The sequence below is a fragment of the Ailuropoda melanoleuca genome, chromosome 9 (assembly GCF_002007445.2).
Source record: "Ailuropoda melanoleuca isolate Jingjing chromosome 9, ASM200744v2, whole genome shotgun sequence".
Lineage (NCBI taxonomy): Eukaryota > Metazoa > Chordata > Mammalia > Carnivora > Ursidae > Ailuropoda > Ailuropoda melanoleuca.
In genome coordinates, this window is record NC_048226.1 from 6,505,201 (window position 1) to 6,524,532 (window position 19,332).

At 53.1% G+C, this 19,332-nt stretch overlaps 1 protein-coding gene across 1 annotated transcript in view; it reads right to left on the reverse strand.

Moving 5' to 3' along the window:
• The window catches only part of ACAN (aggrecan), a 64,566-nt gene that overhangs the window by 4,200 nt on the left and 41,034 nt on the right, over positions 1 to 19,332 (reverse strand). The window contains 5 exon segments of the mRNA XM_034667888.1: positions 2,388 to 2,501; positions 10,816 to 13,696; positions 13,758 to 14,796; positions 14,798 to 15,455; positions 18,162 to 18,374. Coding sequence (XP_034523779.1) covers positions 2,388 to 2,501; positions 10,816 to 13,696; positions 13,758 to 14,796; positions 14,798 to 15,455; positions 18,162 to 18,374 — 4,905 coding nt within the window.

Here is a 19,332-nt window from a genome sequence, read left to right on the forward strand (position 1 = left end):
CTTTGGAGCTCTTGGAGTAGCCCGGGGGGACCGACAGAGGCAGGGGCGGGAGCCGGCCCCTTCAGGCTTGGGAGAGCCATTATGAATGCGTCTTCCCATCTCTGCCTTCAGTGACCTCATGATGGTAGCTGTGAATTCCTCGGAGATCGAAGACGCTACCCATCAGGGCTCCCTCTTCCTCTCCAGGAGCCGGTTGTCAACCATCAGCCAGCATGCCACGGACACAGGGAATTCCAAGACCCTCTCTTCCTCCCTCCCCTGCGGCCTCCCAGGTGAAGGGCTGCCCCTCAGGCCTGTGGGTCCAGTGCAGGGCTGTGAACCCCTCGGGCTGTATGGAGCCTCCCTTACTGGGTGCGACCCACAGTCTGGCTGACCCAGGAAGGGAGGACCCGCACCTGACGGGGCGGAGGCTTAGGCTGAAGGGGCGGATGCTGGGCAGGGTTGGAAGAGAGACACTCAGGGAAGGCAGAGACAGAGGACACGCAGAGGCCAGCAGCCTGCGGAGAAGAGGACGAGCAGCAGGAGGGCTGAGGAGGAGGCCGCTGGTCCCCTGCAGCGATGCCTCCTCCAAGGAGCGAGGCAAAGTTCTGGAAAGAAGGCAGCAAGGCCTCAGAGGTAGCTCAGCACCTGAGGAGGCCAGAGACATCATTTCAGGGCTAACAGTGCTGAGGGCTGAGCTGAGCAGGCAAATCTGGAGGGTGGGAGAGGGTGTAACAGCTCTGGGAGCAGCCAGGGCATGCAGGATGGAGGCTCTGGGGAAGCAGTAACAGAATTCCAGCAAGGTGGGAAGCCGCAGTGGCCCAGAGCCAAGCCGTGGAGCACCTGCCGGATGGAAATGGGAGAGAAGGAGCCTCGCTTTGCTTAGCTGGGTGACCTGGCCCAGCACCCGGCTGCGCTGTGCCAGTACCATCTCTGCACCCTGCCAGAGCACAGAGCCCGGTGAGGGGCCCTGCCTCCACACTGGCAGAGCACCCCCTTTCCTAGTCTGGGATCCAAGAGCTGTCATCTGTGCGGATGTTCCAGACACTTCTCCCTTGTGGCAAACATTTTGGAAGCCTGGGGAAAGAATCCTATAACCCTCTGTTCTCCCCCCGGCCAAGGCCCCATCCCAATTTCTTGGTGTCTCAGGGTAGAGGTGGAGGGTGGGAGGCTGCAGGGAAGGAAGAGGGTCCAGGCCTTTTCTCCCAGAAGCCTTAAGTTCCTCCACCAGTCTGTAATCTTGGCGGTGCCTCGAAGGAACATGCAATCCCAAACTACCTCCCCCCCCTGCTTAGGACCAAAGGGAGACTTCCCAGGAGTTTCATCTGCTTCCTGGAGGTTTCTGGGATATCTAACTTGAGAGATCATAGAAAATGGTTTTGAACCCCTGCATGCTTCTAGGTCTGCGTGGGTTATTGCTACTAGTAAGTACAAGCCCCTTCTCCCCCTTTCTGAGTTGGGATGGCCCTGAGGCCCAGGAGGATGGCAGGGGGGAGACTACAAGCACCAGAGGTGAGAGAATGGGGGGCTCCAGCTGGCCCTGGGAAGTTCCTGGCTCACAGATCCCTTGGCGGAGCCTGGCCCGGGTGCAGAAGCAAAGGGGTTGGTGAGACCCAAGAGGGGAAACTCAGCCCCTGTCCCTTGTAGTGAGGCTCTGTTCTCTCTGGCCAGCCTTTTGACTTGCACAAGGGTGGGGAAAAGGAAGCACGGGCCGGAATGGCACTGACATGGCAGATGTCACTGGTGATGGGAAGGTGACAAGCAGCAGTCCCTGCTCATGCATGTCCTGCTGATGACACGGGAACTCTCAGGCAGGCAAAACAGAGCTCTTGCGAGGAGAAAGAGGTAGCATGGCCATTGTGGCCTGGTGGCTCCCAAGGCCATGGAGGGGCCACAAAGGTCCCATGGGCCATACAGCAGGCCGACGCATGCTCATGACCTGGAGCTTGGTTCATGCTGGAACATCTGTGGTGTCCTCTGGAGAGAGAACCGATGACTCCCACCCCTAGCCTCCTTCCACACAAACGCACGGGATCAGCTCTGTCCTCTTTGGCCTGATGCATGCACTGACCTCGAGGTGGCATCAGTGGGTCTGGAAGCCCTGAAGAGGGTTAGTGTTTTAAAGATTCCCCAGAGCCCCACCTTCCAAAGTGCAGGCTGGCCCGGCCTGCGTGTCTCTCCTGTGGGAAGATCGGCCAATGCCCCAGAGGAGGGTTTCCACAAAGAACAGCAAGAAGAGTGGGAGTGAACGAGGCCAGGCTTCTCAGGGGTGGCCCCTGCCATGGCTGTCTGGATGGACCGTGGGGGTTCCAGCCAGCGCCTAGAGACTGCGGTTAGACGGAGGGGTGATGGAGGAGGACAGGGTGTGCGGCAGTTAGTAACATTAGCTGAAGCCGAGGCGGCCGTACCAATCTCACACAGGTCCCCTCGGTAGCTGGGAAGGCATAAGCATGTGAAAGAGTCGATGGCGTCCACGCAGGTGGCTCCATTCAGACAAGGACTTGAGAGGCACTCATCAATGTCTGCAAGAAACCAAGGGCCACCATTAGGACGCTTGCCAGCAACTCCAGCTTTGCAAGCATTTTGGGTGCTTTATGGGTGGCCAGCCCTGCTGCTCTCCGGAGCCCTGGGAGGGGTGGCTGAACTTCCTAAGAGCTGCTGCTGCTGCTGCTGCCGCCATATTGGAGCGCTGAGCCAAAGATCCAACAAGGGTTTTCTTGGATGTGTGTGATTCTTGACTGGCAAGTGTGGAGCACGGGAGCCAGGTTTCCCTGTGGGTGAAGAGATCTGGTGCTTCTGAAGGCGAACATCCACTGGAAGAGTGAACACGTAGCTCCTGCAAGACGCCTTCTCTTGTGACTATTTCAAGAGGACTTGGGGTCTGAACTGGCTCCGAACAGGACGCTGGTGAACAAGGACACTGGATGTCAAGTGCTTGAAGTTGGTTGCAGCTCTTTCTTTTCCTGTCTTCCTCTGTGGTTCTGAACCGAGGCAAGAGGGCAAGGCATGAACAAGCCAGAGGTGGTCTGGAGAGTACAGAACCATGAGAAAATGACGGCATGGGATAGGCGCATGAGACTCATTCGATCTTTGGGAGTCTCAGACACCTTTGCCTTTGGTAATCGGATTCCAGAGCATCTTATAAAGATGGAGCCAGCATCATTCTTTTGGGGAGTGGAAGAGAAACCAGCCCAACATGTTCCTGTGTTCCTTCCAGCGTAGGGCCTCAGAACGTGGACATCTCCAGTGAGTCACAGTTTCCAGAGAGGCTCCATTCTGGCCAGTGGGAGACTAATATTTGAAGCTGGTGAACCACTTAGTAAGTGGCCAGCCACCCCCCTGGGGTACAGGCAGGTCCCCAGCTACCTCTTCTTCCCAGGCAGACTGTTCCTCCCTTCTGTTCATCTGGCCCAAGACGCTCTTTCTGATCCCACTTCTTTGTGGGACTGGAATTGGTAAGTCATCAGCCTCAATTTTCATCCATCCGCCACGGGGAGAAGTGAATTCCCTAATCCACTCTCTCTGCCTCTTTCTGAGAAGCCAGGGACCTGGGGATCTCTCACTCTCCTCGTATTTGTACTACAAAGGCTCCTGCTGGTTTTCTCTGGATACCTTCCTCTGGGAACATGATAACAGGTATACTTGTGAAGCTCTTTTTCCCAGATCAATAAGATTCTGCAAAGAATGGGTGCCACTGGCCCATCGGGCATCGTGATAGATGGCTAAGCCTTGGTGTATGTAGCTGTGTTCATAGAACCTTCAGGACCCACATGTCTATGGGTGGTGTCCACGTGACCAGCATCTTAAATGCATTCAGCAGACTAGACCTTGAAGTCCATCCCCTCTTAAGAAGGCAAAAGCATTGTCTTGTGGATCCTTTTTGCTAGCTGGTGCATAGTAGATGTCTTCTGGACCAGCGCTGGGTTTGGGCAGTGGGTGGCCTGATAATCTCAGGTCCTCAGGCATCTCTCTGTTCCCACGGAGCTCTTAATTTCATCTCAGCGAGCGCGCACCACAGATTAGACACCAACAGTTCCAAGGTTGGAACTGTTCCAAGCAAAACCAAAATGCATGGAGGAACTGACCGGAGTCCCAGCATGCACTTGGATTCCCAGCATGCACCAGGATTCCCAGCAGCAGCAGTAGCAGCAATAGGTCAGGCCGGTGGGCTGGGCGGAAGCTGGGGGCTGCTCAACGGGAGCCCCTGTTCTCTTGTGTCCATTAGCGTCATTATGGGACGTGGGAAGCACTGGGCGAGGGGGGCTTAAGCAAATCTAGGCGCTAAAGCAGTTGTACAGAGCAGGGGACAGGAGTGGTCTGTGGGCAGAAGAGCCGGACATCATCCCTGAGGCCTCTGGCCCACCGTGGGGGAAGGGCAGAGGAGGCGGAGGTCCCCAGGGAGGTCTAGCCAGGTGGCCTCCCTTGTCCCAGAGGCTTATTTCACATCACTAGCCCCCAGGTGGCTCAGAAACCGGGGGGGGGGCAGTGTTGTTTTCCTCCCGGCTTTGGCACCTAATCTGAGAAAGCTGCGGCGGTGGGGGGAGACCCAAACTCAGGAACCACCTGTTCCTGGGTCCAGAAGGTGTTTTGGGTGCGGGTGGGATTCACAGATGAAAAGGGAAGGAAGGGCCAATATGCTGAAGACCAGAGAGCCTGTGGGTGCCAGCAGGACAGCTGAGAGAGGCCTTTAGCTATAGGAAGAGGGCTGAGCGTCCTACGTGGGGCTTTCTTGTGAGCCGCTCAAGCCTGCCAGGCCTCATCTCCTCTCCCTCTGGCCTTGCAGTGCCCTAACCTCTTTCTGTGAAGGGCAACTGGGAGATTGCTCATCTTCTGGAACCACAAGAAGAGTTGAGCTGGGCTGAGCACAGAGTGGGACCCCAGACAGGCAGTCAGTAGGTTGGGGGGACGGGAAGGGCTTTGGGCAATGGGCAGACTGCATGAAGAAAGAGCAAAGAGAAGGAACCGATCTCTTTCATGAATCTTCGCTGAGCTAGACACTACTATTCCCACACACTTTACCTTTCCAACAGCCCCAGGGCACAGATGTCATGTGCCCTAGTACAGGTAAGGAAACAAGGGAAGTGGCCTGCCCACGCTGGTAGGCTGGGGAGATAGACCAGAAGAGACCAAGGGAAGGATCAGTCCTCTTCCCACCACTATAACCAAAAGGGATGATTTGTTCCTGAACCAGACCCTAACTTAGGGGAGACAAGAACTGAGAGCCTCCTGGTAAAGGTGAGGGGAATAAGATACTTCCAAATGATCACTTCTGAATTGGAGAGCTCAGGCCTCCACCCTGAATAGGTCTTGCCTGGCTTTTGCTTATGTCAGAGCTTAGGACCTCCAAGTGAGAGAGTTTATTTGGCTCATAGGAAAGGCCGAATGAAGAATGACAGCAGGTACTTTTGCTCAAAGGATATCCAACTAAAGGGATTAGTATCCTAACCTAAAGTTGGTATCCTTTAGCCAGTCATAAAGAATATATGAATGGTATTCAAGTTGTTCAGTGTACAACCTGTGCAGCTGTATGTGGTGACCCTGGACATAACTTTCCTGGACAAACATGGGAGAAAATCCCCTCAAGAAACACAGAGACAGGGGCGCCTGGGTGGCTCAGCGGTTAAAGCGTCTGCCTTCGGCTCAGGGCGTGATCCCGGCGTTATGGGATCGAGCCCCCACGTCAGGCTCCTCTGCTATGAGCCTGCTTCTTTCTCTCCCACTCCCCCTTTGTGTTCCCTCTCTCGCTGGCTGTCTCTATCTCTGTCGAATAAATAAAAAATCTTTAAAAAAAAAAAAAGAAACACAGAGACAATTTCTTAACTCAGTGGATGTCCTACACTCTGCAAAGATCCAGGATCAATCAGAGAGACAGACCTGAGTAAATACACTTGCTTTCTGTGGAATCACGATTGATGGAAGGGTTATAAGAACATATTTATCAATTCCAATTTGCTTTTAAAATAAACATCATTAAATTAACCAATATGCTATAATTATATATCAAGTCTTTTATATTTTTAAAGTTTGATCTAGAATGTTACTTTAATGTCAATCTTCTTAATTCAATTACAGCTGACCTTTGAACTAACATGGGTTTATGTGTGGGTCCACTTGTATGCAGAGTTTTCACAAAAAATTACAGTACTGTAAATGTGTTTTCTCTTTCTCATGATTTTCTTTTTTTTCCTATATGTATATTTTAAAATAAGTAAGCTTTACGCCCAACGTGGGGCTTGAACTCATGACCCCGAGATCAAGAGTCACATGCTCTCCCTACTGAGCCAGCCAGAAGCCCTCCCTTTATGATTTTCTGAATAACATTTTCCTGTCTTTAGCTTACATTATTATAAGAATACAGTATATAATACATATACAAAATAAGTATTAATTGACTTTCTGTTATCACTAAGGCTTCTGGTCAACAGGAGGCTATTAGTAGTTAAGTATTTGGAGAGTCAGAATTTATATGCTGATTTTCGATTTTGCAGAGGGCTGGCACCCCTAACCCCCAGTGCCATTCAAGGGTCAACTCTAGTTACCTGTTCAAATCTGCCCATAGACTTTTTTGGTTATGTCAAGTCATGAAGGTGTGATTTGTATTTGCACTTGTAACCCTGTATTTTCACTTGCTTTGACAGCATCCCCCTGCCCCGGGGCTAAGATTTCACTGAAATTCAAACCTCCCCACTCCAGGGGAAGAGACAATGTCTGATCATAGATCAGAGCCTCAAGCCTACAAAGTGAAGAATGGCAGTAAGAAAAGAGGCTGATTGAATTTTAAGTTCATGCCCTTCTAACCCAGGAGTTGAGAGAAATCCACCCAGCACCAGTGATTGCTGGAAAATTGGATGTGAGATCTGATTAGAACAGAATGTCTCAACCTTAGCTGCTTATTAGAATCACTGTGGTAGTTAATAAAAATTTTTAAAAGATTTTTAAAAATACCAATGCCAGAGTCCCTCTTCAGACCAATTCTATTGGGGTAGCTCCAGGTGGGGCCCAGGTGTGGTGCTTTTTAAACATTAAAAGCACCCAGGAGATTCTAAGGAGCAACAGGGATTGAAACCTCAGAGCCAGGGGAGCCTGGGTGGCGCAGTCGTTAAGCGTCTGCCTTCGGCTCAGGGCGTGATCCCGGCGTTGTGGGATCGAGCCCCACATCAGGCTCCTCCACTGGAAGCCTGCTTCTTCCTCTCCCACTCCCCCTTGCTTGTGTTCCCTCTCTCGCTGGCTGTCTCTCTCTGTCAAATAAATAAATAAAATCTTAAAAAAAAAAAAAAAAAGAAACCTCAGAGCCAGAAATCTCGGCAAATGTCAGCAACAGAGGCGGGGAGGAATCTGCTGCTTTTTAAGTGGATCGGAATGGGGCCGCTAGCTCTGCTTTTTCAATCGCTAAAAAATCTGAATATTCATTAAACATGTTTATTTTGACGTCAAGAGTGCAGATGAGTCACTTATCAAGGACTTGTTTGCGGAATGCCGACTTAGCAAGACGATGGTAATTGTCAAGTATTTTCTCTTAAGGACTAAATAGAGCCTCCAGCCCCATTTACCAGGTGGAAAGTTACCCCGAGTATTCAAATATGGTCACAGGACTAATGCTACATTATGCTACCTCAAGACCACGGCGGGTCACCTGCGGAGACAGGATGCTATCTGCAGGCCTTTTGGAAGCATGCTCACCACCTGTTCTCTAGAAATGATAAAGCTTTCCCTAACCAGTGTTGCGAGAGGTGGGGAAGGGGGAGTAATCTTTATTGATGCCTCTTGGGGGGCCAGATGCTGCACACAGATGTTCTTAGTCCTGACAGCAGTTTCTTGGCCCTGGCTGCACCTGGGCGGACTTAAAAACCCCAGTGCCAAGGCCACAGGACCATTTCAATCAGAATCTGGAGGAGTGGGACCCCAGGCATCAGGAGGTTGTTAAAGCTGAGAACTACCACTTTGACCCTATTACAAATGAGGTACGGAGGGCTTGGCCGAGCCCCACTTCTATAGCCCTCTCCATTCTTGTGGCTCTGAAGCTCAGCTCCCGACTGAAGACAAGCCACTGATTCTTACGTTCAACAGGGAGCTGCTTACGTAGCGGAGTGTACGACACAAGCGAACGAGGAGTGCAGTTCTGGATCTGACTCCTTCGGAGGAGCGAGGCAAATCCCTGAACCTCTCCGGGCTGTAGTTTTGGATGGGGGTAACTGTCAAGCTACCCACAGAGCTGTCCGGGAAGAGATCGTGGGGGCAGAAAGCCCCATGGGGATACACACAGTCAGAGAAAGGCTGTCCTTCCAGCAGTTAGGGTCCATTGCCAGCCACCTCTCCCTCCAAGGCCGTGAGCCCTGCTGTGACTTCTGGTACGAATGTCACATTTTTGCTTGGGGAAGGACTTGCTAAGAAGGCAGTGAGGTGTCAGAGGACACGAACACAGGGCAAGGGAGTTCTGGTCCTGGTGGCTGTCCCAGAAGTCCTGCTGGGCCCTGAGTCTGTTCTTCCCTGCCTCGGGCTATGTCCACAATCACGTCACCCAGGACAGGCGCCCCTGCTGCTCTCCACCAGCCATACCGAGAGGGAGGAGGTGATGTGCCCTCCCATCGGGGTGGACGATGGAGGGATGCGGCTGGAGTCCAGGGGTCACCGTGGCCCCGTGACATACTATCCCCTAGGCAGAAGGCCGGGATGCCCTAGGAGAGCCCACCCCTCTGGCCACAGAGGCCCACAGGGCCCTTAGTCACGGCCCTGCCACGTGGCCAGAGGCCGAACCCGGTGGAGGAAAGAGTGAATCCATAGTCACCCTAGTGCCTGCTTCCATGGAACGTTTCCTGAGTAAGTGCCAAGTAAATAGTGTATTTACATGATGGGAGCATATATTCTGAAGTCTTAATTTGCACATGTATTAATATATACAAACATAGAGTCTTTCTCTCTATGTGATGTAACAGCTATCGGAAGGAAGATAGCTCTCTGGCCCTGTTTGTCTCCTGGGATCTGCTCTCTCCCGGGATTCATGGCTCTGATTCTGCATGTGTCATAGGAACGAAGCCCTTCTATGAAAGACACTGGGACAGAGGCTGGGGTAAGGGTGTGGGGGCAGTGCAGAGACCTACCCCGGGAATATGGGCTTGGAGGTACCTGGGTGCTGATCTGACAAGAGGAAACGTCCTCATGGCCACAGGCCTCGACATGTTCAGGGAACACGGGCAGATCCTCATCATCTCGTTCTGGGGGCCACCTCCAAACAGAGGGTCCCCTGGGCTCCTCAACTGTCCCACAAGCTGCTTGACCCATGGCGAAGGTCAGAGGCCCCAGGGCAGTGGGTGCCAAGGGGCAGGTCAAGCTCACCTGTAGCTGGGGTAACAGGCGCTGCCTGTCATTTCCTTTAGGGCAAGAAGGGGACCCAAATCCCCCCCAGGTCCAAACAGGGAGGGGTCTGCAGGGGCTTTCCTGGAGAGGGTGACTCTGCACGATGCAAGACAGCCTTCTCGGAGCTTCCCTCCCGGGGCCCGTGAGGTGTCACCGGCTCTACCCCATTTACATCCTAGCTCCACACTCCCTGGAAGTCACGAGTATTATCTTCAAAATTTAAGCATATTTGGCATTCGACTCATAAAACAATCATTGGCTTAACAAAAAACGAACTGACTCTCGGTTTAATTACTTGAACATTTTTCCCCCTAAAGTGCCATGTAGACTAGACTTTCTAGAGGGATAGATGTGCCATGTTTATCCTGCAGCTTCTACCCTGAGGCGTCGTGCGCACCTCTCCTTCCCGGTCTGGGAAGCCTGAGCCTCAGCTGGCCTTGGTCGCCTCCTCCTGCCTGTGTTCCCTTCTGGGGATAAAGCGGCCCACCCTCCTTGCCCTGCCTGTACCCCCACAGCCGATGAGGGGCTTACCTATGTTGCAGTGCTTGCCAGTGTGGCCAGGGGGGCACAGGCAGGAGCTGTGTCCCTCCACCCTGGCAGGTCCCGCAGGACACCTCGGCCAGGACCTGGTGGGGCAGCAGCTCCCAGGGAGACGATGAGCGTCAAGAACACAGCGGCCTGCCTGGGGTGCAGCCTCGCCCCCGAGACCTCAAGGTTGGGGCACAAGGCCCCTGAAGCCCACGAGGCCGGCTCTGGGTCAGCATGTTTCTGGGGACTCTGTCCCTCTTGGGCACCTGGCCCTAGCATCTCGGGTCGGGGGCGGGGGGCTCTGACTGAGAAAGGTCCCTCGGCCCAGAGGGAGGTGCAAGGGGTCCCCAGGCAAAAAGAGAAGGAAAATCATCAGCTTCCTGTGCCTGGGGCCTGGGTTGTGTCAAAGTGAGACAGTCACTATCTTAGAGAGCAGTCACCTGTGCTGGGGTGGGGGCAGAGACTACGTAGGACAGCCAAGATGACACTTCAGAGCTCCTTACACTGTGCAGGTCATAACCTACACAAAGTGAATATACGGGCACAGATGTCATCAGATTCATTCTCGCATCTCACATTAACCCCACGGAAAAGGATCGTGAGTAGAATTTCTAGCAGCATCTCAATTGTCACCCTTCTCTCTCCCTGTGCCAAGTACAGACAGTTGGATTCCCATATAATTGCTCTTGTGATGTGACAACAGCAGCCACCAATCTCTACGTGTATGCTGTGTGCAAAGTAGGATGCTAAGTGCTTGTTCGATGCATATGTATATCCTGTTTAATGGTCCCTGGTACTCTTCCCATCTTCCAGATGGGGCTCAAAGAGGTTAAGAAACTTGCCTGAGGCTGCACAGCTGGCCAGGCAGTGGAGCTTGAGTTTACACTGCCTCCCACTGCACTGCAGTCTGAACTCCCCGAACACACTGAAAGGAAAAAGCAATCCCGACAATACCTGGGACTGTTGGTGCAGATTCATCGGTCCTGGCTGGAGACGCAGGGACGGAGACATCTGTGGGGGATGTCGCTGTTTCGGCTGTTTCGGCTGTTTGGGTCTCTTCTCCTGAGTGCAAGGGGCTTGAGGACTCGATTTCTAGAGGTGCCTCTGCAGGGCGCTGGCTTTGCGGGACCCCCTCGGACTCCGGGACGCTAGTGCTAATGACAACATCCAGCCCTGACGTGTGACCAGACAGGTCTCCGCTGACTTCAGTCCTGTCTCCAGATGCCACCGGAGTGGCTGAAGGCCAGCCTGACGCCTCTGTGCCCACAGCATAGGCGCTGGTGGTTGGCTCCTCCCGAACTTCCGGGCTGGCCGAGCCCTCCCTGGGGCCTTCAGGAAAGGCTGAGGTGCCGCCGTTCACTCCCAGGCCTGAGGCTCCCTCCACATCAGCTTCAGGGAAGGCAGAGGTGGCTTCACCCACATCAGGGGCCCCAGAAGCTTGTCCGCTGGCCTCAGGGGCGACAGATGCCCCCACCCCAGCCTCAGGAAAGTCGGACGTCTTGCTGCTGGATTCCGGGATGGATGACGCTTCTAGCCCAGACCCGGGGAACCCTGGTGTAGCCCCACTAATTTCCCCAGACGCGGAGGCTTCTCCGCTGGACTCCAACAGCTGGGGGGTGTGTGTCACAGGGGGTCTTTGGGCGAGTTCCTGGGAAACAGTTGGTGCAGTGACAGCCTCCACGAACTCAGAAGTGATTAAAGTAACTTCTGGAAGTCCTGAGGCCTCCCCGCTGGTGCTCGTGGCTGCAGAGGATTCTCCACTTACATCCATGGTGCCAGAAAAGTCCCCACTAAAATATGGAGTACTTGACGGCTCTCCACTGGGCTCCACCAGCCCGGACTGCTGCCCACTTAGGTCCAACACTCCCGAATGGTCTCCAGACACATCTGGTGCTCCAGAATGGGCACCGCTGAGTTCCAAAATGCCCGAAGGCCCTTCTCCTGCTTCTTGGGCTGTTGGAGACTGGGTGACAGATTCCACCAAAGTTCTGTCCACAAGAGACACAGTGGGGAGACCGGATGGGAGTCCACTGCCATCATAGGCTCCTGAAGGCAAGCTGCTCCCAGTCTCTGCTCCAGAAGATTCTCCACTGACTTCAGCTACTCCACTTGGCAGGCCACTGAATTCTGGAGGGTGGGATGTCAACCCGCTGGAGTCGATTCCTCCAGAAGACTGTCCACTGACATCCATGATCCCAGATGCGCCCGAAAGATCTGCCTCCCCTGAAGGGAGTCCACTGACTTCCACAGACCCTAACCCTTCTTCTTCTTTAAACGTAGTTGGGGTCACTTCCATCAAACTGGTGTCCACAAACGTAATGCCAGAAGAGTCACCACTGCCGCTCATGGTACTGGAAACCAGGTCAGGGACTCCAGAAGTTGTCCCGCTGATCTCTGGCAATCCTGATGGCTGCCCACTGATATCAGGGACCCCAGATGTTTCCCCACTCAGGTCGGTTATGCCAAATGGTTGACCACCGCCAGAAACAACTCCAGAGGCTTCTCCACTGACATCTGGTTGTCCAGAGGGCAGTCCACTAAGCTCGGTCACTCCAGATGTTTCCCCAGAAAACCCTGATGGCTGCCCACTGACCTCAAAAAGCCCAGATGCTCCCCCACTGATGTCAGGAAACCCCGATGGCTGTCCATGGACACCAAAGAATCCAGATGTTTCCCCACTGATGTCAGGAGACCCAGATGCTTGGCCACTGAGTTCAGCTCCTGAAGGGAGTCCACTAACTGCCCCACTAATGTCCAGCTCACTGAAGGGCAGCCCAGATGTTTCTCCAGCACCACTGATGCCAACAGTTCCCCTCCCTTCCAGTTCACTTGCCCTGGTGGTTGTGACCACTTCCACCAATGTAGTATCCACTAGGGAGACAGTTGGGAATCCAGAAGGAAGTCCACTAAAATCAGGTAGGCCAGAGGATGGGCCACTTCCAAGGTCCACCCCTGAATACTCACCACTAAATCCAGAGGGAAGGCCACTTGCTTCTGGAGCTTGCCCACTTCCCAGAGTTCCAGAAGGTATTCTGCCAAAGTCCAAGGATCCAGAAGCTGACCCAATCAAGTCCTCTTTCCCAGAGGGCGACCCACTGAGATCCTCAGCTCCAGAGACAGAGGTCTCTAGACCTTCCCCTCCAGAAGGAAGTTCACCGAGGTCCTCTACTCCAGAAGCAGAAGTCTCTGGATGACCCTCTACTCCAGAAGGCAACCCACTGAGGTCCTCTACTCCAGAAGCAGAGGTCTCTAGACCTTCTCTTCCAGAAGGAAGTCTACTGAGGTCCCCTATTCCAGAAGCAGAGCCTTCTGGGCCTTCTCCAGAAGGCAACCCACTGAGGTCCCCTACACCGGAGGCAGAGGTCTCTAGACCTTCTCTTCCAGAAGGAAGTCCACTAAGGTCCTCTACTCCAGAGGCAGAGGGTTCTGGAACTTCTCCAGAAGGCAGCCCACTGAGGTCCTCTACTCCAGAGACAGAGACTTCTGGACCTTCTCCAGAAGGCAACCTACTGAGGTCCCCTACACCAGAGGTAGAGGTCTCTATTCCTTCTCTTCCAGAAGGAAGTCCACTGAGTTCCTCTACTCCAGAGGCAGAGACTTCTGGACCTTCCCCAGAAGGAAGTCCACTGAGGTCCCCTACTCCAGAGGCAAAGGTTTCTGGACCTTCTCCAGAAGGTAACCTGCTGAGGTCCCCTACACCAGAGGTAGAGGTCTCTATTCCTTCTTTTTCAGAAGGAAGTTCACCGAGGTCCTCTACTCCAGAAGCAGAAGTCTCTGGATGACCCTCTACTCCAGAAGGCAATCCACTGAGGTCCTCTACTCCAGAGGTAGAGGTCTCTATTCCCTTCTCTTCCAGAAGGAAGTCCACTGAGGTCCCCTATCCCAGAGGCAGAGACTTCTGGACCTTCTCCAGAAGGTAATCCACTGAGGTCCTCTACTCCAGAGGCAGAAACTTCTGGACCTTCTCCAGAAGGCAGCCTGCTGAGGTCCTCTACTCCAGAGGCAGAGACTTCTGGACCTTCTCCAGAAGGCAGCCTGCTGAGGTCCTCTACTCCAGAGGCAGAGACTTCTAGGCCTTCTCCAGAAGGTAATCCACTAAGGTCCTCTACTCCAGAGGCAGAGACTTCTGGACCTTCTCCAGAAGGCAGCCTGCTGAGGTCCTCTACTCCAGAGGCAGAGACTTCTGGGCCTTCTCCAGAAGGTAATCCACTAAGGTCCTCTACTCCAGAGGCAGAAACTTCTGGACCTTCTCCAGAAGGCAGCCTGCTGAGGTCCTCTACTCCAGAGGCAGAGACTTCTGGGCCTTCTCCAGAAGGTAATCCACTAAGGTCCTCTACTCCAGAGGCAGAAACTTCTGGACCTTCTCCAGAAGGCAGCCTGCTGAGGTCCTCTACTCCAGAGGCAGAGACTTCTGGGCCTTCTCCAGAAGGTAATCCACTAAGGTCCTCTACTCCAGAGGCAGAAACTTCTGGACCTTCTCCAGAAGGCAGCCTGCTGAGGTCCTCTACTCCAGAGGCAGAGACTTCTGGGCCTTCTCCAGAAGGTAATCCACTAAGGTCCTCTACTCCAGAGGCAGAAACTTCTGGACCTTCTCCAGAAGGCAGCCTGCTGAGGTCCTCTACTCCAGAGGCAGAGACTTCTGGGCCTTCTCCAGAAGGTAATCCACTAAGGTCCTCTACTCCAGAGGCAGAAACTTCTGGACCTTCTCCAGAAGGCAGCCTGCTGAGGTCCTCTACTCCAGAGGCAGAGACTTCTGGACCTTCTCCAGAAGGTAATCCACTGAGGTCCTCTACTCCAGAGGCAGAGACTTCTGGACCTTCTCCAGAAGGCAGCCTGCTGAGGTCCTCTACTCCAGAGGCAGAGACTTCTAGGCCTTCTCCAGAAGGTAATCCACTAAGGTCCTCTATTCCAGAGACAGAGACTTCTGGACCTTCTCGAAGGCAGCCTGCTGAGGTCCTCTACTCCAGAGGCAGAGACTTCTAGGCCTTCTCCAGAAGGTAATCCACTAAGGTCCTCTACTCCAGAGGCAGAGACTTCTGGACCTTCTCCAGAAGGTAATCCACTGAGGTCCTCTACTCCAGAGGGAGGAATTTCTGGACCTTCTCCAGAAGGCAGCCTGCTGAGGTCCTCTACTCCAGAGGCAGAGGTCTCTAGGCCCTCACCTCCAACTTCAGGAATGCCGGACCATGTAATTTTATCTTCATCCCCTGAGGCCAGTCCACTTCCCACAGGCAGGCCTGAGCCCACAGCAGAGGTGAGCCCACTGGAGTCAAGATCTTCAGAGGGCAGTCCACTTGCACTTTCCCCTGAGGGTTGCCCACTGGAGTCCAGACGTCCTGAAACTTCTCCGCTGCCTGTGAAGTCACCACTGACTTCAGGTACCCCGGATGGCTCCCCAGAGCCCGGTAGCTCAGTCCCACTGGGCACTGGGGGTGAAAGTGTGGACAGTTCCTCCCAGAGGAATGGTTCCTCTGAGGGAGATGGCTCTTCCGAGGGGAATGGCTCCTCTGAGACTGAGGGCACTTCCGTTCCAGAAGGTCCTTCTGTGCCCTCCTCTGTTGCTGCGCTGGTGGGAGGCCATGTTGGAGGGATCCCTGGAGGAAAGGAAGAAGATGAGGTATGGATTTAGTAACTCTGCTCTATTTGAAGCTCACCCATTCCTTCCACAGTAAAACTTTTCTTCAGATGTGTGCTCAGACATTTTCTAATGGAACCTTGCATCGTGTCTGGGGAAGGAAGGAGGGAGGGGACCAGGAAACTGTGTTCTTCGAGACTCCAGGAGGTGCCAACCACACAACCCAGGCAAGTAGGGGCCCGGCTGTCATGGAAAGTAATCAAGGTCACCTATCAAGTACCTACACACAATCATCTCATTTATCTAAACCCAAGATTTGCAAAGTGTGGTCCCTGCACTGGCAACATTAACAGTACCAGCAACACCAGCATTACCTGGGAGGCTGACAGAAGAGCACTCCCTCTGGGGACTCTAGGGTGGGGGCAGCATGGTGTCATTTTTTTTTTAATTTTAATTTTTTAAAAAAATATTTGTTTATTTTAGAGAGGGGGAGAGAGAGAGAACATGAGTGGGGGGAGAGGTAGAGAGAGGGAGACAAGTAGACTCTCTGCTGAGTGGGGAGCCCAACACGGGGCTTGATCCCAGGACCCTGACATCATGACCTGAGTGGAAACCAAGAGTCAGACACAACTGACTATGCCACCCAGGCATGTTGTCTTTTAATAAGCCCCTTCCCCACCCCACCCCCACCCCGGAACCCTCACAATGCCAATGCCCCCTCGAGTTTGAGAATCATTCATCCAAAGGCATCCCTCTGAGGCAGGGGAGGCCAGGTAGTACTGTTTGCAAAAATACATCAACTTTTTCAATTCTGAGCATGCTATTGCAGAAGGTTTGGAAAACAGAGTGAAAAAGTCTCATCATTCTAAATAATCATGGTTGCATTATTTTCCTTCCCTCTTGTTTCCTTTGGCATTTAAAAATAACCTAGCTGGCTGGAGTGCCTGGGTGGCTCAGTCAGTTGAATGTCTGGCTCTTAATTTTGGCTCAGGCCATGATCTGAGGGTCATGAGATCAAGCCCCATGTCAGGCTCCGTGCTCAGCACGGGGTGTGCTTAGGAGTCTCTCTCTTCCTCTGCCCCTCCCTCCCCCACTTGCCCGCACACACTCTCTCTCAAATAAATAAATAAATAAATCTTTAACAAAAAACAAAACCTAGCTGGGATTGAACCTTGCATGTTCTTTTGGGTTTATTTCTCAGGTAGAGAACCTGAGCCAGGCAGGTGCTGGTCCCACTGGGCAGGCTCACAACCTACTCTGGCTTATAGGAGAATCCTGGGGGGGAGGGATTCAGGTAGCAGTGGCAACTTGCAAGAGGGCATTAGGTGGAGATAGGTGTGTGTGTGTGTGTGTGTGTGTGTGTGTGTGTGTGTGTGTATCAGAAACACTTTGGGGAGGCCACTTACAGTCATGATATAACATTTCTCTTTTAAATAATTTTAGGTTTCTTTTTAAAAGCAAGTCAATTTAAAGAAAGAGACATAGAGTTAACAACAGTACAGATGGTTCCTGATATAGCCAAAGTGGTAGGGAACTGAAGTATGGAAAATATTTCTAGGGGCCCGTTGGAGTCCCTTCCCATGGAAACTCCCACTAGTTGCTGCCAGGATCCTGTGCCAAGCCACACACTCAGGCCAAACGGGACTCGGTTATTCTTGTCCTGGTGAAGGGTGAGGGAAGGGTCACAAGCAGGTGTGGCTGCTGGGTGAGGTCTCTGGGCCAGAATCCCACCTGCTCCAATATACCCTCACCTTCCGGAGTCCAGCCTTTGCATTTCCAGGACCCAGAGGAGTGCCTGGCATGGCTGAGTTGCCTGGGAACAGTGCACTGAACGAGTGACTACATGAAGTAGTGGAAAGCCTGATATACTCATTTCTTCAACTGAAAATGTCCCCGGGCGAGCTGACTCTACTAAGCACACATACATTACTGGGTTTTGCTTTAATTCAGCCTTACCCATGAATGCTCCATGGGGGAAAAAAAGGCCCTTGGTCAGATTCATTTGGGACACTTTGAATATATCACCCCCTCTGCATTACAGCACATATTAGCATATCCAAGGCACTGAGAAGGTCTGCAGTGAGGAAACCTGTTAATCTTTCTGTAAGCCAGCATGTCCCCAGCCTTACGGCCACAAAACACTTTTTCCAACACGGTTAGGGGACTGAAGTTTTCATCCCATCAAGTTCCATGTGATTTGATGAGGACAGATGGGGCTCAGGAAGTGCTGGCTGGGATGCTTGGCTCATAAGAGGGACATAGAAGGAGGAGCAAGGCAAGGGGACAGGTCACAGTCACACTTCCAATGACCCCTCTAGGTCTTTTCCTCTCTACTGGAGATCTTCCTACAAGAGAGTTTTTAAAAGATTAGAAGGTAGAGGTGTAAATGCAGGAGGACAGACTGAGAGCCCCCTGATAGGCTCAGTGATGAGCATCACAGTGTGTAGGTGGGAGAAATAAAAAGAAGGGTGAGTTGGGGGGCGGAGAGAGAAAGAGAGAGGGAGAGAAGTGTGTTTTATGAACAAGGCTGACCCTTCCTTCCCTTGGCGGTTGTCCTAGAGGCCAGTTGAGGTGGCTGACGTTGCCCACGGCAGCATATCCAGCTAGTGTCAGGGCTGGCGAAACAGAGCACAGGTCCCGGGCAGAGAACCACCCCTGGGCCACAGCCTAAACAGACAGGCACGTGTGACTTCAGGACACGCCCCCGCGCCCTCGCCTCACAGACCTGGTGGTGGGGAAGTGCCCGCTGGGCTGTAGGCTGGTTCCCATTCCGTCTGGTTTGCTGGCTCAATGGTGAAGCCTGGGATTGCGGTCGTCTCCTCCCCCACGGGCACAGCAGCCACACCAGGCCCCACTTGGGTAGCGATCCAGTCCTCCACGACAGAGGGCGTGGGTGTGCCACCCTCTTCTTCTCCTGGGGAGGGCGCTGCTGAGACACCTAAAGAGAGGTGGGTGGTGAGCATTCCCTCCTGCTAGCGACCCATCCCAGGCTGGCCCTTCTCCAGGGGGACTAGGGGATTTTGAGGGGGGCCAAGCTGGTGCAAAAACCTTTCAGGACCTCGGCCTCCCCTCTGACCAAGCCCAGTGAGATGGCTCCGTGTCTTCCTCAATACGAGCTAATTGTATCACTTACACAATATTGATACGCACACATCATCAGCACACACATTATTTCAGGGCGGTCTGGTGCATCCCTTCTGCAGAATGTATTATACGTGCCAGGCATTGTTGAAAGGTGTTATGTATATGACATCATTTTATCCCCCAACAGCCTTAGGAGATAGATGCTATGATCTCATGCACAGGTAGGGAAACTAAGGCAGAGTTAAATGACTTGCCCAAGACCCCGGCTTATAAGTGGCAGATCTTGTCTTCGAAGGCAAGTATCTGGTGTGAGACTCTGCTCTCAACGACGGCACGATGCTGCCTTTCTTGGGGATAGAAATTAGGTTCCAAGGATGTCTGGGTCAAAAATAGGAGGCTGCTATTGAACATCCATGATCGTCCTGGCGCTGGAGGCTGAAGGCGTGATTTAGGGACCGGGGGACCGGGGAGGGGTAACTTTTGGTTTAGGGGAAACCGGCGGTGGGCTCAGTCGGGAAGGAGGCCAAACTTCTGCAGTTATAGAAAAGACAGAGTTCACGGAGGGTCGGGGCCAGTGGGGGTGCGTGGCTAAGAATTTACTGGGAGGCTAACTGGTTTGGCTTCTGCTGCCCAGAGCAGGGAGGAGGGGACCAGCACAAGAGCTTCCACACATCCTCTGAGAGGGGTTTGTCTTTCTTGAGGCTGCGAGTGGGGCTGAGCTTCCTTTGAACTGGGTTTTCAAAGGTGACCCTGGAAGTCTGAGAAGCTGGGGGGAGTTCAGGTTTTATTTTTTTGTCACCGTTGTTTTGAAA